Source organism: Trifolium pratense, linkage group LG2 (genome assembly GCF_020283565.1).
Source record: "Trifolium pratense cultivar HEN17-A07 linkage group LG2, ARS_RC_1.1, whole genome shotgun sequence".
Lineage (NCBI taxonomy): Eukaryota > Viridiplantae > Streptophyta > Magnoliopsida > Fabales > Fabaceae > Trifolium > Trifolium pratense.
Genome location: NC_060060.1, coordinates 63332140 through 63350748, shown reverse-complemented (window position 1 = coordinate 63350748; position 18609 = coordinate 63332140). Strand labels below are relative to the sequence as shown.

The window sequence follows — 18609 nt, the reverse complement described above, 5'->3', positions numbered from 1 at the left end:
CTGGTGGAATGGGGTGGAAATCAATATATACAAGAAACGTTCGCCTCCTAGACGGTGATTCCATTTTAAAACGTATCTCGCATCCAAGACGGCGAGTGTGTCCCATCTCTGGGGGGTGGGTCAAATTTAATGTGACTGAAATATTAACACTCGCTTTCTGAGACGCGAATGTGGTACTCGCTCTCTAGATAGCGAGAGGGGTAGTTATGTCATTTTAGAGGGTGGCTGAGACTTTTTAGGGAGTACAAAAAGAAAAATCACATTTATTAACTGTAAGAAAGTTCACTGTTTGCTAATAGGATGCACAACTGGGCTTCCCAAATTGCATAACTAATTCATACCTCCATACAAAAAATCAGACGAAGTAACAAATTAAATTTAGTTTTTTTTTTAAAAAAAATTATTTTATTTTTGAACAAGTCAAAATGAAATATATATTATAAAAATAAAATTAAAAGATCTCCTCAGCACAAGATGTATCGAGGTAAATTAATTAAAATTTATTTTATTATTACTAGTATGGTAACAAAATCAACAATTTGTACGTTTCGATTTGCCGCAACTGCGATCGGGAGAGGATTGAAATCACTTGATATCAAAACTGACTCTCGAATCAGATTAGACGGTTCAGTAGGCCGGATACTGACGGTGAATGAAAAAGAATAAAAAATCAACAATTTGTTGATACTAGTTTGGTAAAAAAAAAAAAAAATCAACAATTTGTAGTAAAAATAATAAAAACCGAGAATTGATAATTTATATTTTTATTAAAAATTTATTAAAATTGATAATTTATATCTTTATTAAAAATTATTACTTGAATCAACGATTTTTATCAGAATAATCCACACTTTTGACATGTGTCTTATAAAAAAAAAACACTTTTGACATGTGTGAGTGTGACGTGATGGTCAACATTGTTCAATTTAAAAAAAGAAATAGATCAACGATTTATTTAATTTTTTTAATTTGAAAAATATTTGATTCTCTTAAAAACGAGTGATTCTCTTAAGTGGTTTTTTTTTTTTTGAATTAGTGATTCTCTTTAGTGTTAAAATGAGTAATATCTAATCAAAATTGTCAACAAAAAACTTTGGGTAAAAAAGATTTGGTGTTAGTTTATTTTATTTTGTAAGCTTGATTATAGTTATGGCTGTTATGCACACATTGTGTTTAACTTTATTTTCGTCTTAAAAAAAAAAAATCAACAAAAAAAAATGTAAAATTAAAACAAACAAAAAGTAAGGGACTGAGGTTGATTTTTCAAAAAAAAAAAAAACAAAAATTTATAGATGTTGTTAGTGGGAGAAGTTATTATACATAAGTGTAATCCTTATGCATGGTACATAAGTCAATAACATCCATTAGATTGAGCATCCACATGTAATAATCCTAGCCAATCTCAACTCACACACTCACACCTAATCTCACACCCCCCAAATTTCTCACGTACCCCCCAAATTACTCGCGCACCCCCAAATTTCTCGTGCACCCCCCAAATTTCACATGCACCCCCAATTTCTCGCGCACCCCCAAATTTCTAGCGCACCCCCCAAAATTTTTCACGCACCCCCAGATGACTTGTGCGCCCAATTTTTTTTAACCCCCCATATTTCAAGCCTAAACCATTTTGCTGTGGGAATGGTTTCAAAAATATACACTCCAAAACCATTAAGTGCATAAGATGGTTTTGAAGTACAACCTATAATTAGAATCATAATTGTTTTTTTTTTGTACAATTATAATCATTATTTAAAACCAGTTAAATGGTTTCAGATAGTTATACACTAAAACCATTTGTATTGTAAAATGGTTTTATGTGTGTTTTTATGGTTTCAAAAATTCTGGAAACCATTATGCTGGTTAAATGGTTTCAGATAGTTATACACTGAAACCATTTGTATTGTAAAATGGTTTTATGTGTGTTTTTATGGTTTTAAAAATTCTGGAAACCATTATGTTGGTTAAATGGTTTCAGATAGTTATACACTGAAACCATTTGTATTGTAAAATGGTTTTATGTGTGTTTATATGGTTTTAAAAATTCCGGAAACCATTATGTTGGTTAAATGGTTTCAAATCACAATTATTGTTTGTATTCTAATTATAGGGTTGTACTCTAAAACCATCTTATACACTTAATGGTTTTGGAGTGCATATCTCTGAAACCATTCCCACAACAAAATGGTTTAGGCTAGAAATGTGGAGGGGACAAAAAAAATAAAATTGGGGGGAAAAAGTCATATTGGGGGTGTGCGAGAAATTTTGGGGGTGCATGAGAAATTTGGGGGTGCATGAGAAATTTGGGGGGTGCACAAGTAATTTGGGGGGGTGCATGAGAAATTTGGGGGTGTGCTAGTAATTTGGGGGGTGCACTAAGTAACTTATGCATGGTGCATAAGAATAGCTTATGTATAATAACCAATCCCGTTGTTAGTATTATCCCTTAATTTTCTCAAATTTCACTTTAGACTTTGGAAGATTCAAAGATTCAAATAAAAATTAATTCATAAAAAATTAAAAAAAAAACAGAATCAATGCTTGATTTAGATTTACATTAAAAAAAATCAGGATTCATGGATTTTTTGTTTTTGACGATCCACTCCACAGAAAGAAAGAAAAAAAGATTTAGTTTCAGATTCTGCTCACTATTGAATCCAATCAAATAAATAATAAATAAATCCATAATATAGGTGTTTATGCAAAGTCACAAGAAACAAAAACACAACACACCCAATTTGCAATGGGTCAAAAGAAAAGGAGTAACAGAGTTCCATATTTCAATGGCATGAAGTTCCTCAATTTCATTCATAATACCCCTTCCAAAAAACGTAGAAGAAACCACAACTTTGATCACTTTCAAAAGGCAGAGTCTTCAAATTCAAAAGATAGGCAGTTTTTTTGTGAAATCTGCACAGAAACTACATCAACAAGGGACGCTTTCTACCTCAGCGGTTGCTCTCATTCTTATTGCTCCGATTGTGTTGCTGTGTATATCCGTTACAAACTTGACCTTAACATTATTGACATTAACTGTCCTGTCCCCGAGTGCTGCGGTTCTTTACAAGCGGAGTTCTGCCGTTCAATTCTTCCTCGCGAGGTTTTTGAACGGTGGGACAAGGCCTTGTGCGAGGTTTTGTCCAATATTAAGGAGAAATTCTATTGTCCCTTTGCAGATTGTTCCGCTCTATTGATCAATGACGGAACTGAGGCTGTTAGTAAATTAGAATGTCCAAATTGTAATAGGATGATTTGTGCACAATGTAAGGTTCGATGGCATGATGGAATCGAATGCAGCGAGTTCAATAAACTGAACCGAGATGATAAGGCGAAAGATGTTATGCTGACTAACATTGCAAAAGATATGAGGTGGAGGCAATGTCCAAAGTGCAGAGTTTATGTTGCCAAATCTAAGAGCTGCAACGTCATGACATGCAGGTTTCTTTCTTGACATTAGTTAAAAAAAAATTTCTTGTTTTGTGATTTCAAGAATTTATGACATTACACACACAATTAGGTAAACATTCGACTAGTAAAAAAATTTGGTCTGACTTTGTTTACCTCACGATTGAACTATGCATAATCAGGGTCTATTCTCCTGATCACATAGGGTTAAAAAAAATGACACTCTTAAAATGTGTTATTAATAATGTTAACATATTGTTTCCTTGCGTTTTTTCCCAATTGGTGGGAATAAATGTACCATGGATGATAGACAATACTAGGGTTAAAATAATAGAGATCAAACCATCTCCAATGGTGAGTACCTATTTTTTAAGAATTAGTATTTAATAGGTACTCTCATTAGAGCAAAATGCAAATGAGTACTAGTTCTCATATAAGCATCGGTACCTATTCTATTTTGGTGGGACCCATTTATAAAGATATATAGTTATTGGTGAGATGTGTTATTGATGAGACCCTTTTAGAACTTTTTAAGAGGTGTTGGGTTGAAGGGATTGAGTGCTTATTAGATACTACTATTAAAAAATAATAAATAAATGATGTGTACACGTGAGACTCATTTAGGTACCAAAATATGGAGAGCTCCATTGTGGATGCTCTCACATGTTCAATTTTCGACTAACAAAATAATAACTTATGTTTAACATTTAAAAAATAAGGAAAATAGTTAAGCTTATTAATAAGGAAATTATGTCTTGGAACTTGTGCATTCAACACCTTAAAAATATAAAAAAGTTATTATACTTTACCAGCATTAACTTTATATTTTATTTCTATTTTTAATATGTTTAACAAGTGTTCGGACGGAGACACTATTTAGCATGACCAAAAAATAAAGCTAGATGTCCGTTTTCCCTTTTTCCGTTCACTTTTTACCACTTCATTATTAATTTGATTGTATATTTAAATAAATCATATTCTTAAACTGTAGGTGTCTTTGTAAATTTTGTTACAAATGTGGAAGTGTCTTCTCTACCGGCAAGTGCATTTGTTATAAGAGGAATTTCATTTACTCGATTCATCGAACTTTCCCAAATGAGATCTCCATCGTTTGGCCTCAAGAACTGAATGATATTCTAGAAAGTTATCGCGAGTGAATTTTTCACTGATTGAACTTTCCCCTATTAGAAATTATATATATATATATATATATATATATATATATATATATATATATATATATATATCCGACTTAACAATAGAAATATCTTTGGTACACATCTTATATGGATGTGTATCGGTACATTGAATGCATGTTTTGTTTCTTTATTTATTTTTAGATTAAGATTTTATTTCTTTATTAAGTTTTTTATATTAAACATTAAAGACAACTTTATAATATTTGCAAATATATCTTTCACACAAATATAATCATACACAAATAAATCAAGCCTCACCAAATCTTTCAATTTATGATTTTAACTTGTTTTTTTAAGCAAACATGTTTTTTTAAAGAAGATTCAAATATTTTAATATCTTTTATATTATAAGCTTGTATACACAAGCAAACCATAAACCCTAATTTGTTTTCTCTATTTTCCCTCCATTTTATCATACAATTTTTATTAAAAAATAATACAATTTTGTCTTGACTAGGATTCAAACCCACAACCCTTCAATGCAAAACAATATTTTCAACCACTATGGCAAGTATACCAATTGTGATTAAAATTATGTGCAATAATTGATAAGCACCATCAATTTTAAAAGTATATCATATCAAAATTATTGTTGACTATATTATTCATCACGAAATATTTTTATGTCTTTCCTGATCAATGATTTTTTTCTACCGAATCATAAATTTAGAGAATAATTATCATGTGAGATTTGGAAAGTAATATATATATATATATATATATATATATATATATATATATATATATATATATATATATATATATATATATATATATATGGGGTTTTCTAACTTAGACCCTAGTTAGGTCTAAGTTAGCAAGGTGCACCTTTTGAGTTGGACAAAAATACCCATTTTTTTTTTTTTGAAACAATAGAGCAATTGGGGGCATGTATGTAATTTGCATCATAAAATAGCGCGCCCCCCAAAATAGCGCGCCCCCCATGCAACAACAACAACTATTACATTTTTTAAATTTCTTCCAAATTTCGACCTCATTTTACTTGCGAATCGAACGCCGATTTCAAAAACTAATACCGGAAACCTTTGTAAAATTGAAAAACGATCAAAATCCATATAAGGAACGTCGAGTTTCGTTGAGTATTGAGGGAGATCGAACCGGGTCAAAAACCGGGTCGCGCGACCCGTTTCTGCATAAAACGGGTGGGGGGGACGATGAACAGTGCGCGTCGCCCACGCCCACTCTCACCGGAGGCGCGTGGGGGTGCGTGCGGCCTCAGGGCGGCTCTATGTTTTTTTATTTTTTCATAATAAAATAGTAGATAATATTCTGGAAATTTTGGTATATTGTATGAAATTTTTGGAGACATGAAACTATTTTTAGTTAATTAAATGATTAAAAAGGTAATTAAAAATATTATAATTCCATAAAAAATTTCCAAAATTTTATGTAAAGTACTATGAATTATTTAGAACCCTCTTGTGTACCTCACTCTCCCTAGTTCAAGTCATGAAATTATTTTCACAAATTCCGCTGATTATTTAAAACCATTTAACAAATAATAATAATAATTTCATAGATTTGTACTCTGAAACCAATTGTTTTTTTATTTGTTTCTAATAAAATATTAGATAATATTCTGGAACTTTTGGTATATTTTATGAAATTTTTGGAGACCTGAAACTATTTTTCGTTAATTAAATGAGATAAAACGGTAATTAAAAACTATTGTTTGCTTCTGAAACCATTTAGCTGGTACTATGGTTTCAGAGAGTTGTACTTTGAAACCATTTTACTGGTAGAATGGTTTCATTGAGTTGATTCTTAGTTATTTGCTTATGAAACCATTTAGCCGGTAGAATGGTTTCAGAGAGTTATATTCTGAAACCATTTTGCTGGTATAATGGTTTCAGTGAGTTGATTGAGTGGTGCGTGTTAAATTACAACACACAAGTAACGTACTTAGTACGATACACATAATTTAAAATGCAATAGAACATATAAATAACGAGATTAAGGAAGTGAAAAATTATGTTTATATATTACTATGAAACCATTTAGCTGGAAGAATGGTTTCAGAGAGTTATACTGTGAAACCATTCTAGCAGTAAAATGGTTTCAGAAGCAAACAATTAAGAATCAACTCCCCTGAAACCATTCTATCAGTGAAATGGTTTCAAAGTACAACGCTCTGAAACCATTGTACCAGCTAAATGGTTTCAGAATGGTTTCAGAAGCAAACAATTAAGAAATTACTCACTGAAACCATTCTACCAGTAAAATGGTTTCAGAGAGTTATACTGTGAAACCATTCTACCAGCTAAATGGTTTCACAGTATTATATAAAGATAATTAAAGGTAGTGAAAAATTGAGTTTTTTTTTTTGTGTCCAAATCAAACGAACCAAGTCTCTATTTGTAGACAAAAAAAAATTATGAATTTTGGTATAAAAATAAAAAAATAAAAAATTAATTTACAACGAAATAATTGAGTTTAAAGTATTAAATGAAAAAAAAACACGCCAACCACCCAGCAGTTGACACGTGTCCTGCTTTTTTTAAAATAAAAATTTCTCTCTCCAGGCGCAGATCTAGTGTGGTGCACGCGCTGGCTTATCATATAGCTGGATGATCTAGACTGTCTGATTGATCCGACAGCCATGATGAGATCATCTCTTGGCCGTCTGATGGAAATCAACGGTCTGTAACGGTGGTCCTGCGGTAGGCGCGCGACACTAGATCAGCGCCAATATTTTTTTTTTTTTTTTTTATAAAAAGAAAGGGTATTTTTGTCCAACTCAAAAGGTGCATCTTGCTAATTTAGACCCAACTGGGTCTAAATTAGCAGCCCCCTATATATATATATATATATATATATATATATATATATATATATATATATATATATATATATATATATATATATATATATATATATATATATATATATATATATATATATATATATTCTCATACTATAACACCTTCAACAATATTGAAATATATTAAAAAAAAACATCTTTCACATGTCTCATGTAACCTTGCTTATATCACTTTTTAAATTATTTATTATGCAGTTTATTAAATTGTAGTTTTTTAAAATTTGAAAAATAATTTTGTTAAAAAAAATAATGGAAGCAGAATTGATATTTTTTATAAATACCCTTTATTTTTACGTTAATGTATCCAAACATAAATCAATTCTGTTTAACTCACTTTTAACCAAAATCAAATCTATCAAACTCAATTCTGCTAAATCAATTTTTTTTGCAATACAACCAAACACAACCATAGTCATGTCACTAATCACATTCATTATTTTGATTTTAACATTGTAGATCTAATATTAACCGATGATCAATTGATACAATATGCACTAGCAGATATTGAGATGATGTTACATAGTTGTGGGAAGAGTTTAAAAGATTATCCTCCAATGCCTAGAGCAGACACATCATTAGTTCCTGATATACAAAATAGTTTAATACACGACGAATTGAATTATAACAAACAATCATTAGCTGAGGAACATGTTAGATTGATGTCAACTATGACTTCAGAGCAACGTAAAGTATATGACACAATCATGACAAGAGTTAACGAAAATAAACCTGGTGTGTTTTTTTTTATGGTTATGGAGGTACAAGGAAGACATTTATCTGGAGGGTCATGTCAGTCGCATTACGCTCAAAAGGTGAGATAGTTTTAACAGTTGCCTCAAGTGGGATCGCTGCATTGCTTATACCTGGCGGTAGAACAACACATTCAAGGTTTTGTATTCCTCTAAATGTTAACGAGTTTTCAACATGTACCATAGTTCCTAAAAGCCCTTTGGCGCTATTAATACAAAAAGTAAAACTCATTATATGGGATGAAGCACCAATAATGCACAAACACTGTTTCGAAACTGTTGATCGAACTTTAAAAGATATTTTCAAGTCTGTTGATGAAAAAAATAAACACATTCCTTTCGGTGGGAAAGTTGTTGTTTTTGGCAGAGATTTTAGACAAATTCTACCAGTAATACCCAAAGGTACAAGGCCATAAGTTGTTCATGCTACTATTAATTCTTCGGTTCTTTGGAATTTTTGTGAAGTTTTAACATTGAGTAAAAACATGAGGCTTCTTGGTGGTGCTTTGAGTGCAGACGTTGAACAAAGAAGATTGTTTTCTGAATGGGTTTTGGGTGTTGGCGATGAAGAAATTGGAGATGACAACGACGATGATTTAGAACTTGACATTCCATCAGATTTATTGATTCCAAATTCAGGTGATCCTCTTACTTCTATCGTTGAAAGCACATATCCCTAACTTTTACAAAACATGAACAATATAACGTGTTTCCAAAATGGAGCTATATTAGCTCCTAAAAATTCAATAGTCGACACAATAAATGATTATATGTTGGATTTAGTTCCTGGTGAAGAAAAAACATATTTGAGTTATGATACTCCACTCACACAAAATGTAGACGGTCAAACAGTGAATGATGTTCATACTCCCGAATTTTTGAACACGATTTTTACGTCGGGACTTCCAAATCACAAGTTGAGACTTAAAGTTGGAGTTCCAGTTATGCTATTAAGGGATTTGAATAAAAAATTAGGATTATGTAATATAACAAGACTTATTATTACAAGATTGGGAAAACTTGCTCTTGAAGGAAAAATTATTTCATGAAGTAATATTGGTGATCAGGTTTTCATACCTAGATTTTCTCTGACACCATCTGACGTAAGAATTCCTTTTAAATTTCAACGGAGACAATTTTCTTTAATGATTTATTTTGTGATGACTATTAATAAGAGACATAGACAATCTTTAAAGCATGTTGGGATATATCTTCCGTCGCCAGTGTTTTCACATGGTCAGCTGTATGTTGCGATTTCAAGAGTTACTTCTAGAGAAGGATTAAAATATTGATCATCGACGATGACGGCGAAGATACGACTAAGACTTCGAATGTGGTCTATAAGGAAGTTTTCCGTAATGTACCTTCCTTTGTATATATATTTATCCAAAATTATTGTTGAACTATCATTTAATGTTACTCAAAAATTTTCATATACCTTATATTATTGCAATTATTATATTGTAATTTATAATTACTTATCTTACAGCTAATTAGACTCGTGCACCGCGCGGGTTGATATTCTAGTTATTATAATATTCTATAAAATAATATGATCTTGGTTTTTTAGCAACATAGGACCTTTTTTTTTAAAGCGTGTGGTTTCAACAACTTATAATAATAATAATAATAATAATAATAATAATAATAATAATAATAATAATAATAATAATAATAATAATAATAATAATAATAATAATAATTATTATTATTATTACTATTATTATACAGTATTTAATATTATTATTTTATAAAGTTTAATACAGTATTATTTTTTTTGACTAATACAGTATTTATTTAGTTACCGATTAATCATTAATACATATAATTATCAAATTACATTTATTTTATTTTTTTTTGTTTTTTCGATTATAAAAAAAAAAATTACATTTATTTTTTTCCTACAAAAAGAAGAAAAAAACTTATAATTTTTAACATGTGTATATATTTTAGTGTAATATTGTTAATTTTTAGAGATTCGCAATATTTTATAGGGTTAAATAATTTTTTTGTTTCTGAAAAATTACTAAATTTATTTTTTCGTCTTCATAAAATAAATGTCATGTTTTCGTCCATACAAAATTTTTATGCATGCAATTTTACTCATTTGTTAATTATGATTTTGCAAATATGTATAGAGCATTATAAAAAGTTCGTGCAAAAATAAGGAGCTCAAAATTTGATTTTTAGGTCAAAATATTTGTTACCTTTATTTTGATATTTTGAATTTAGAAAATTTATATTTAATTCATCTCGTTTTAAAAAATACTAAAGTTTTGTAAAGGAATTTTTTATATTATTCTAGACATGCCTGAAAAGTTTAAGGAAAATTAAATTATTATAATTTTTAAAAAAATAAAAAAATCAACAAGGACTAAAATTTTGCAAGTAATAAAATTTTTATGAGGTTGAAAAATGGAATTTGAATTAATTATACAATTAGTCTATGTTTCTCATATTATAATTTGAATTAATAATATTTTGCAAGTAATAATATTATAATTTTTAGTTGGATATTTTCATATGATACTATGTTTCTCAACCACAATTAGTCTAACTAGGTGATATTGAAAGGTTTGATTGTCGAAATTTAAATTCATAAGTTATTGTTAATTAGTCCATTTAGGTGATATTGAACTAATTGATTGAAAGAAAAAAAATTGAATTCCTTATTGAAAGTAAGCATAATTACTTAGGTTTGCATATGAACTATGTTTTAAGTTGAAGAGTTTAATCTATAAATTTTGATTTCGTTAATCACAAACAACATAATTAGTTGAGACTTAATAATCATTATTTCATATGAGCTAGATTTCATATTCACAATCTAAGTAGTTGAGTTATCCGATTGTCGAAATTTGAATTCTTGAGTATTTTCTATTCCAATTTGGTCAAGTTCAACGGACTGATTGAGAATATTTGATCTCCTTAGTCCCTTTCAGTCAAGTTGGTTGAGACTTCACAATCCTTTCATAATAACTAGGTTTATTGAGTAATGGTTAGTCCAATAAATATGAGATTAATTTAATCGTTAGATTGTTGAAATTTAACTTTTTAAGTGTTTATCATTCCAATTATATTAAGTGAGATTAATTTAACTTGTTTAAAAAAGAAGAAGATTAATTTAACAATATTACATTAAAATATATATACATATTAAAAATTAAAAGTGTTTTGAAAAAAAAAAGTATTTTAATAATTATATGCATTAATGGTCAAACCGTAAATAAATATTAAAGTATTTAAACTAATAATATTAAAAAAAAAAATGAAAGGTAATAATATTGAAATATTAAAATCATTGTTAAATTCAATGATAATAATTTGCTAAAATCATTAGTTATTTTTTGGCTAAAATGCATTTTTGGCCCTCTAACTTTCAGAAACTTGCGATTTTAGTCCCTTAACTTTAAAAATAGCAGTTTTGGCCCCTTAATTTTAGCCCCTTTTGCAAAGCCTCAATTTTGACCAAATTAACACTTAGATGACAACTCACTTAGCTGAGTAAGACGCCATGTGTGTAATTGTTTAATTTTAAAATAAATAAAAAAGCACATGGTTAAAAATGAAATAAAACAATAAGAAAAGGCAATAAGCTTCTTATTTTTGGGTTTATCCGTCACTGTTCATATAGCACCAATCGCATCATTTATCCCCACTTTTGCCACCATATTTACCATCGTAAGGCACATAAAATTGATCCCCACTCCACCATTCTCATTCTTGGCTCTACGTCTACGTTTCTTTCATTCAGTTGTTATATTCCATAGCAATAACTCCATCCACTCTCAATTACATCAGGTTGAATATAAAAAACATAAGTTGTTAAAACATAATACTATGTTGTTTTTTGACGGAACATAAAATATCATATTAATTTATAGGATATTATAATAATAATAATAATAATATTAATAGTAATAGTAATAATAATAATAATATAATATTTGAATCTTGTTAAAACAAATATTAAACTAATAACTTAATAAGTTAGAAAGATTTGATGCATATTTGATTTATTATGCAACATGATTGAAGATTATATTTGTGTGAAAGATACATTTACAAATATTAAAAAGTAGTGTTTAATTTGTAACAAAAAAAAAAGTAGTATTTAATATAAAAAACTTAATAAAGAAAAAACATCTGATTTAAATGCGTGTCATTTGTTAACCACATCAGCGGTGTACCAGTACACATCCACATAAGATGTCTACCAAAATGCTCACCTTATTTTAATTCATGCCATTAAACTTGTGTCTCTTCGTATTTTGATAATTATTTTTATAGGAGTAGTTGATATTGCACTGTGTTCTAATATTCAGCAATTGATACATTTCTTTATGTTAAAGTATGAAGCCTTATTAAATTTAGTCTATAAATATGTTTAGTATTTTGTTTTGTTTATTTTTTTCCCATTATTTTTAGGTTACCACTGGAATAATTAAGGGTGAACACTCGTATATTCACATGTTATTTAAATATATATACTAGTACACAACTGATATGGATACATGGGCGATTATGCTGCCGGGCATGCCTGGCACATGTCTGGGCCGCCGCTCCCCCTCTCTTCTAACCCTATTTTGCTTTTCTTCTTCATCATCCACCAAGGAGGGGTGGTTTTTGGGTCAATTTTTGACCCAAAATCACCCCTCTAAGTTGTTTTTCTATTTTCTTTCCATTTAAATAAGTGATTTCACATAAATTAAGTTTTTTAGTTTTGTTTTTCTTGTTTTGTGATTTCGTCGTCTGAGTGCGGCGCTTTGTTGGTGGTCGTCATTGTTACGGCGTTTGTTTGTCCGTCTTGTTGCGGTGTTCGTTTGGTTCATTTTGAAAGGTAGATTTCAATCAATTGCAGATTCGATCAATGATTTGGGCATCATCGTTGCAGATCCGGAAGCATGGACATTCTGGTGACTTTTATCATATTATATTATTTGTAGGCATATTGCAATTGCCGTTGTATGCTATTAACATGGATGCTGTGAGATTGTTTGCAGTTTCATCCTTTTTGTTTTTAGCTATGTTGAATTTGTATTTGCATGTGATGTACTGCATCAATTATTGGAATGAATGAATATCCTTATTTTGAGTAAAAAAAAATAATAAGAAACAAAAAAAAAAAAGACATCTCGTAAAGGTACCGTATGAGGCATATTTAGTATCTTATGTTTATTTTATGTTTCAATTCGGTCCCTTATGTTATCGATCTCAACATAAGTTGATCGTTTTCGTTAAATTTTGAATTAATTTTTTCTAACTTTTTGTTAAATTTTGACTTAATTTTTCTAAAACCTTCACATAGTACTCTCCTAAGTGGTCTACGTACGCAAATTCATTAGAAAAGTTGATGATTTAAACTAAAATTTGAGGAAAAGGACCAACTTGAAACTTTTAAAAGATAAAAGACCAAATTGAAACCTAAAATAAACATAAGAGACCAAATATGCAATTAATTCTAATTTTTAACAACCTAAAACCTTCTCATTCTAGAATCTTTGTTTGATGACTTTTGTTTTGAATTTTAAAATTTGTTAAGCTATTTTGATTGTTAAGTGATTATATAAATAAGCTGTTTTGATTGTATAAACAAGTAGTTTAATATAATTATATACGTCGATGTAGATTCAATTTTGATTATAGCTTCTTATTTAGTTGAGCCTTAATTATATTGGAAACACGGTTATACTCTTACTTATTGTTTCTTGTTTAAAAATTCCTTCCAAAATTAAATATTGAAAAACAGGGTTTAAATATTTCTATATTCGAAATTTGGGTTGATAAAATTCTCTCCAAAAATATTGTGACAGGAATTAAGTATCAATTAATAGTTTATTTTAAATAATAGTTTATTTTATGTCATTTTACATTTTTATATCAATCCTGGAGTCGCCAGTGCTCGTATACACATATTATTTAAATATATACTACTACACCACTAATGTGGATAACTCTAAAAAAATTCACAAATATATTTAATATAAAAAAATTAATAAACTCTATTTATACATCTAGCTTATGTACCGGACCCATGCATATGCAAATAAGATGAGAACAGAATTTTTTCTTAACAGATTTTTCTAAAAAAAATAAAGTAACAGGATTTTCAAAACAAATTATAATAGAGTCAATATATATTCATCGCTTATATTCAGCCAACAATTAAAATGATTGACACTAATTTTCTAATCAAATAGTGAAGATAGTATGGTGATCACAACCAAAGCTTCCGAAACCTAACCTTCGTGATTTCCATTTCCAATGGGTCAAGAAAAAAGAACAAGAACTAGAAGAAGGAACAGAGTTCCACGCATCGACTCCGGCTGCTTTTTTCCCAAGCGAAAAATCTCCGACTCCTTATTTGATTTTTCCGATGAAGAAAACGACTACGTGAACATCCTCATACATAGCCTTTCTAGAAAACCTAAAAGAAACAACAACTTTGAAAAAGGAGAGTCTTCAAATGCAAAAGATAGGCTGTTTTATTGCAAAATCTGCATGGATACTAAAAAGTTGAGGGACGCTTTCTGCCTCAGCGGCTGCAATCACGTTTATTGCTCCGATTGTGTTGCAATATACATCCGTTACAAACTTGACGATAAAATTATTAACATTAGGTGTCCTTTTCCCGAGTGTCGTGGTTCATTAGAACCAGAGTTTTGCCGTTCGATTCTTCCAACCGATGATTTTAAACGATGGAATAAGGCAGTGTGCGAGGTTTTGTTCAATATTACGGAGAAATTCTACTGTCCCTTTGCGGACTGTTCGGCTCTTTTGATCAATGATGGAACGGAGGCTGTGAGGAATTTAGAATGTCCTAATTGTAATAGGATGCTCTGTGGACAATGTAAGGTTAGATGGCATGAAGGGATCGAATGCAGCGAGGTTAAGAAATTGAAGCGGGGCGATAAGGGGAAAGATATTATGCTGACAAACATTGCAAAAGATATGAAGTGGAGACAATGTCCAAAGTGCAGACTTTATGTTGCCAGATCTGAGAGCTGCAACATCATGAAATGCAGGTTTTATTCTAGTTAATTTTTTCTTGTTTTGTGATTGCATGAATTTATAACATTACACAATACCAATAGGTAAAACTTTGCACAATAATTAAAAAATATTGGTTGAGAAATTGTGACCGAACAATTTACTATATCCTCTCTAGTGAAATCTGAACCCTTAAAAAAGTAATTAAACAAGTGAGAGGAGTTTATAATAATACAGAAAAATCGAGATATTGTGGTTTTTTTTTGTTAGTTTAAAGGTGAATAAATGAAGTGTCTGGTGTTCGAATTCAACTCATGCACATATAGTGTGATGTCCTGCAACTTAGCTAAGCTCACTAGAACCAATACTGTGGTTATTTTAATAGTAAAGAATAAAGACTAGTTCAATGAAGAAAAAAAGTGACATTTCCAATAGAAATAATATATTCTTAGATGAGATGATACAGATCTCTTTTAACTTAATCAAGGTTATAAGTTTGATCTCTCTTTTGAGCTTGAGCATGCAGTTGTTTTAAGAGAGTTTGCCACATATTTGGATCCCATAAAGCTCGATGGATTAATCTTTGCAGTTGCTCGGAGATACTTGGTTTACGTCCAAAAAATCAGCATAATAATACAACAATGAATTGGTTTAAGCAATAACGATTTTGAATTGTATTTTTAAATTGCAGGTGTAGTTGTAGATTTTGTTACCATTGTGGAGATGTCTTCTCTACCGGCAAGTGCAACTGTTACGAGAGAAATTCCACTTATCTGGGTCGACGACTGGAACATATTCACTCGAGAGTTGAGTTTCCACCAGTGAAACTTTACCAAATAAGATAATCCTTTGTTTTGCTCAAAACCTGAAGAATATTCTCCAGAATCATATCACGAAAGGATTTTAAACGGGTTGAACTTTTCCTAATAAAAATCCTTTGTCTATTCTGCTTAACAATAGGAATATATTTTAATTCCCCTTATGTTTTTAATTTATAACATTAAAATTCTTTTTCTCTTTTTTTATATATTTTTAAACTATATTATAATAATTTTTTATAGTTGTTATTGCACTGCATGCATCTTTTTATCAGGTAATTTAGTGGCTAGAATTTCAACTTTCTTTTAAAGTGAATAAATAAAGTGTTTAGGATTAAAACATCGGTTCTTGTATATAAAATGTGATATATCTACCAATTGAATTATATTCATGGAGACTTATTATAAGGCATTCTATTTTTCATATATTGATCTATTATATTAAAATAAAAATTAAATTAAATTTCAGCATAGAAAAATTAATTTCATAATAATATTGATCAAATTTCTTTTTAATAATAATATATAAAAGATATATTACATTAATAATTAAATTTAAATTATTATCTTAAATATAAATTTTATTATTAATTAAGAATGTACTTTTATGTCATTTTACATTTATCATCTAGTTGAACCGCTAATTTTATCAAACACTTCAATTAGCTTATTAGCTATAAGCTATCAGTAATCAACTATAAGATATCCGCTAACTTATCACTCATCCGCGTGTATTGGGCGAAATCCAAGATTTTATAAGTGGTCACCGAAGGTGTGAAAACACAAGAAGGGGGTTTGAATTGTGTTGTAAAATAAACTAAAACTTTTTCAAGTTTAAGCTTAGTTCTTGTAAGCAGCTGATAAACCAACACAATATCAAAGGTAAAGAGATCAAGGGAGAGAGGATAGACACAAGCAATATTTATACCGGTTCCCCTCATAAACTGGGAGTAGTTCAGTCCCCTTGCACTTCCAAGAGATTTTCACTATAATCACACAAGATTACAAATGCTCAAGCACACAGCAAGAGACTTCTACACAATGCTCAAGCACACAGCAAAAGACTTCTAACCAATGCTAAAGCACTAAGCAAGAGACTTCTAATTATCTTAAAGATAAATATATATTGTTGTGATAATACAAAGCACTACAGAAACCTTAGAGCTAAAATACAATGAGTTGATACAGACTTCAAAGTATTTTTTATATGAATGAGATTCAAAAGTTCAGAGCTTGAGTGCTTGTAATATCAAAGTGGGTGTGCAAAGGATTGATAATGTATTCGTTAATTTGTCTTCACAAAGGAGTCTTGTATTTATAGGCAAATGTCACGCTCCATTTGTAAATGACCGTTGTGCAAAAATGAGATAGCCAGCTGAGTTGGACTGAGCAGTTTGGTGGTGATCTAAAGGAACATGTCACACAAAAGTGGTAATGAGTTTCCACTACTTTGTTCCTTGAGAATATGCATACACCAAACAGAGAAATATTGACAATTTGACTCCAACGCTCCTCCAAACTAAGAATGTGGTTGATAAGCTTGATTATCCTTTTATTTCCCTTATGCCAAAACAGAGAAAGATCCTTTTAACTTAATCACAACGTTCTATGAAAACATCTTACATGAAAGTTACTCATCAACGCATTATGTGCTGGTCAGCTTCTGATGGCTTCTTGCTTCTGAAGGACAGATGCCTCTGATGCGCGCTTGCCTCTAATAGGCACTTGCTTCAAAGTCTTCTGAAGGGTCAAGAGCCTCTTGGTTCATCCTTGCTTCTGAAACCTTTCAGAACTTGTTTCTTTCCTTAAGAACTTAAAAGTTATCAGAATTTACTTATAAGATCCTGCACACTTAAAGTAAATATTAGTACTACCAATTGCGCATTTAATACTTATTGTTATCATCAAAACTTATAGATTATACTTGGGGCTTTAGAACCAATTTTGTTCCAACAGTCACTATCCATCAGGAGAGATGGGCTCGAACATCTGCTGACCCTTTCAAAGGGCTTGATGTGCCTACCATATAAGGGCGAGACTTAGTCACGTCAAACTATAAATGGACCCCGGAAAATAGGAGCACATAGAACACCTCCCACTACTTCCTTCACTAGCTCCACTATTCTCTCAACTACTTCCCATTTTTTGCTCCACTATTCCAATAACATGCCACCAGGAACATCAAGAATGTTCACGTTCTTCTCTTCCAAATATTCAGAAAAGATAATATCAGTGCCAAGTGTAACACCCTTAATTTTCCATTGATTTTATTTATAAAAAAATAAGAATTTATTTATTTCAAATTGTTACACATACTCACCAAAACCAATTATCGAAACATTTAAAATCATACAGTGAAACTAAAGGATAAACAGCATATTCAAAGTCTACGGTTGCACATCATAGACACAAGCCAGAACGGAAAACAAATTGAAGGGGTGAGTAACGAAATTACATAAGAAACGAAAATAAATAGTAATATGAGAAATAGTAAAACATAGAAGTAAAATATCATCGTCTTTGGACGATCAAACATGGCGAAACAAATCAATAAAATCATAATAATGCATCAACTAAAGATAAGAATCAATAATTGACACAACTCA

General features: G+C 30.2%; 2 protein-coding genes and 1 pseudogene across 2 annotated transcripts; all 3 read left to right on the top strand.

Moving 5' to 3' along the window:
• Positions 1-2743: 2743 nt before the first annotated feature.
• On the top strand, positions 2744-3451 carry LOC123905198 (E3 ubiquitin-protein ligase RSL1-like). Its single transcript, XM_045954823.1, has one exon. It carries the CDS (start codon positions 2744-2746, stop codon positions 3449-3451), a length of 708 nt encoding a protein of 235 aa, XP_045810779.1.
• Positions 3452-7910: 4459 nt separating this feature from the next.
• On the top strand, positions 7911-9714 carry LOC123905197 (annotated as a pseudogene).
• A 4745-nt stretch (positions 9715-14459) lies between these two features.
• LOC123905196 (E3 ubiquitin-protein ligase RSL1-like) lies at positions 14460-15236 on the top strand. The gene has a single exon (XM_045954822.1). The coding sequence runs from the start codon at positions 14460-14462 to the stop codon at positions 15234-15236; it is 777 nt and encodes a 258-aa protein (XP_045810778.1).
• Positions 15237-18609: the final 3373 nt, after the last annotated feature.

Coding starts and splice junctions, on each gene's coding strand:
- LOC123905198 (XM_045954823.1), top strand. CDS start 2,744: ATGGGTCAAAAGAAAAGGAGTAACAGAGTTCCATATTTCAATGGCATG.
- LOC123905196 (XM_045954822.1), top strand. CDS start 14,460: ATGGGTCAAGAAAAAAGAACAAGAACTAGAAGAAGGAACAGAGTTCCA.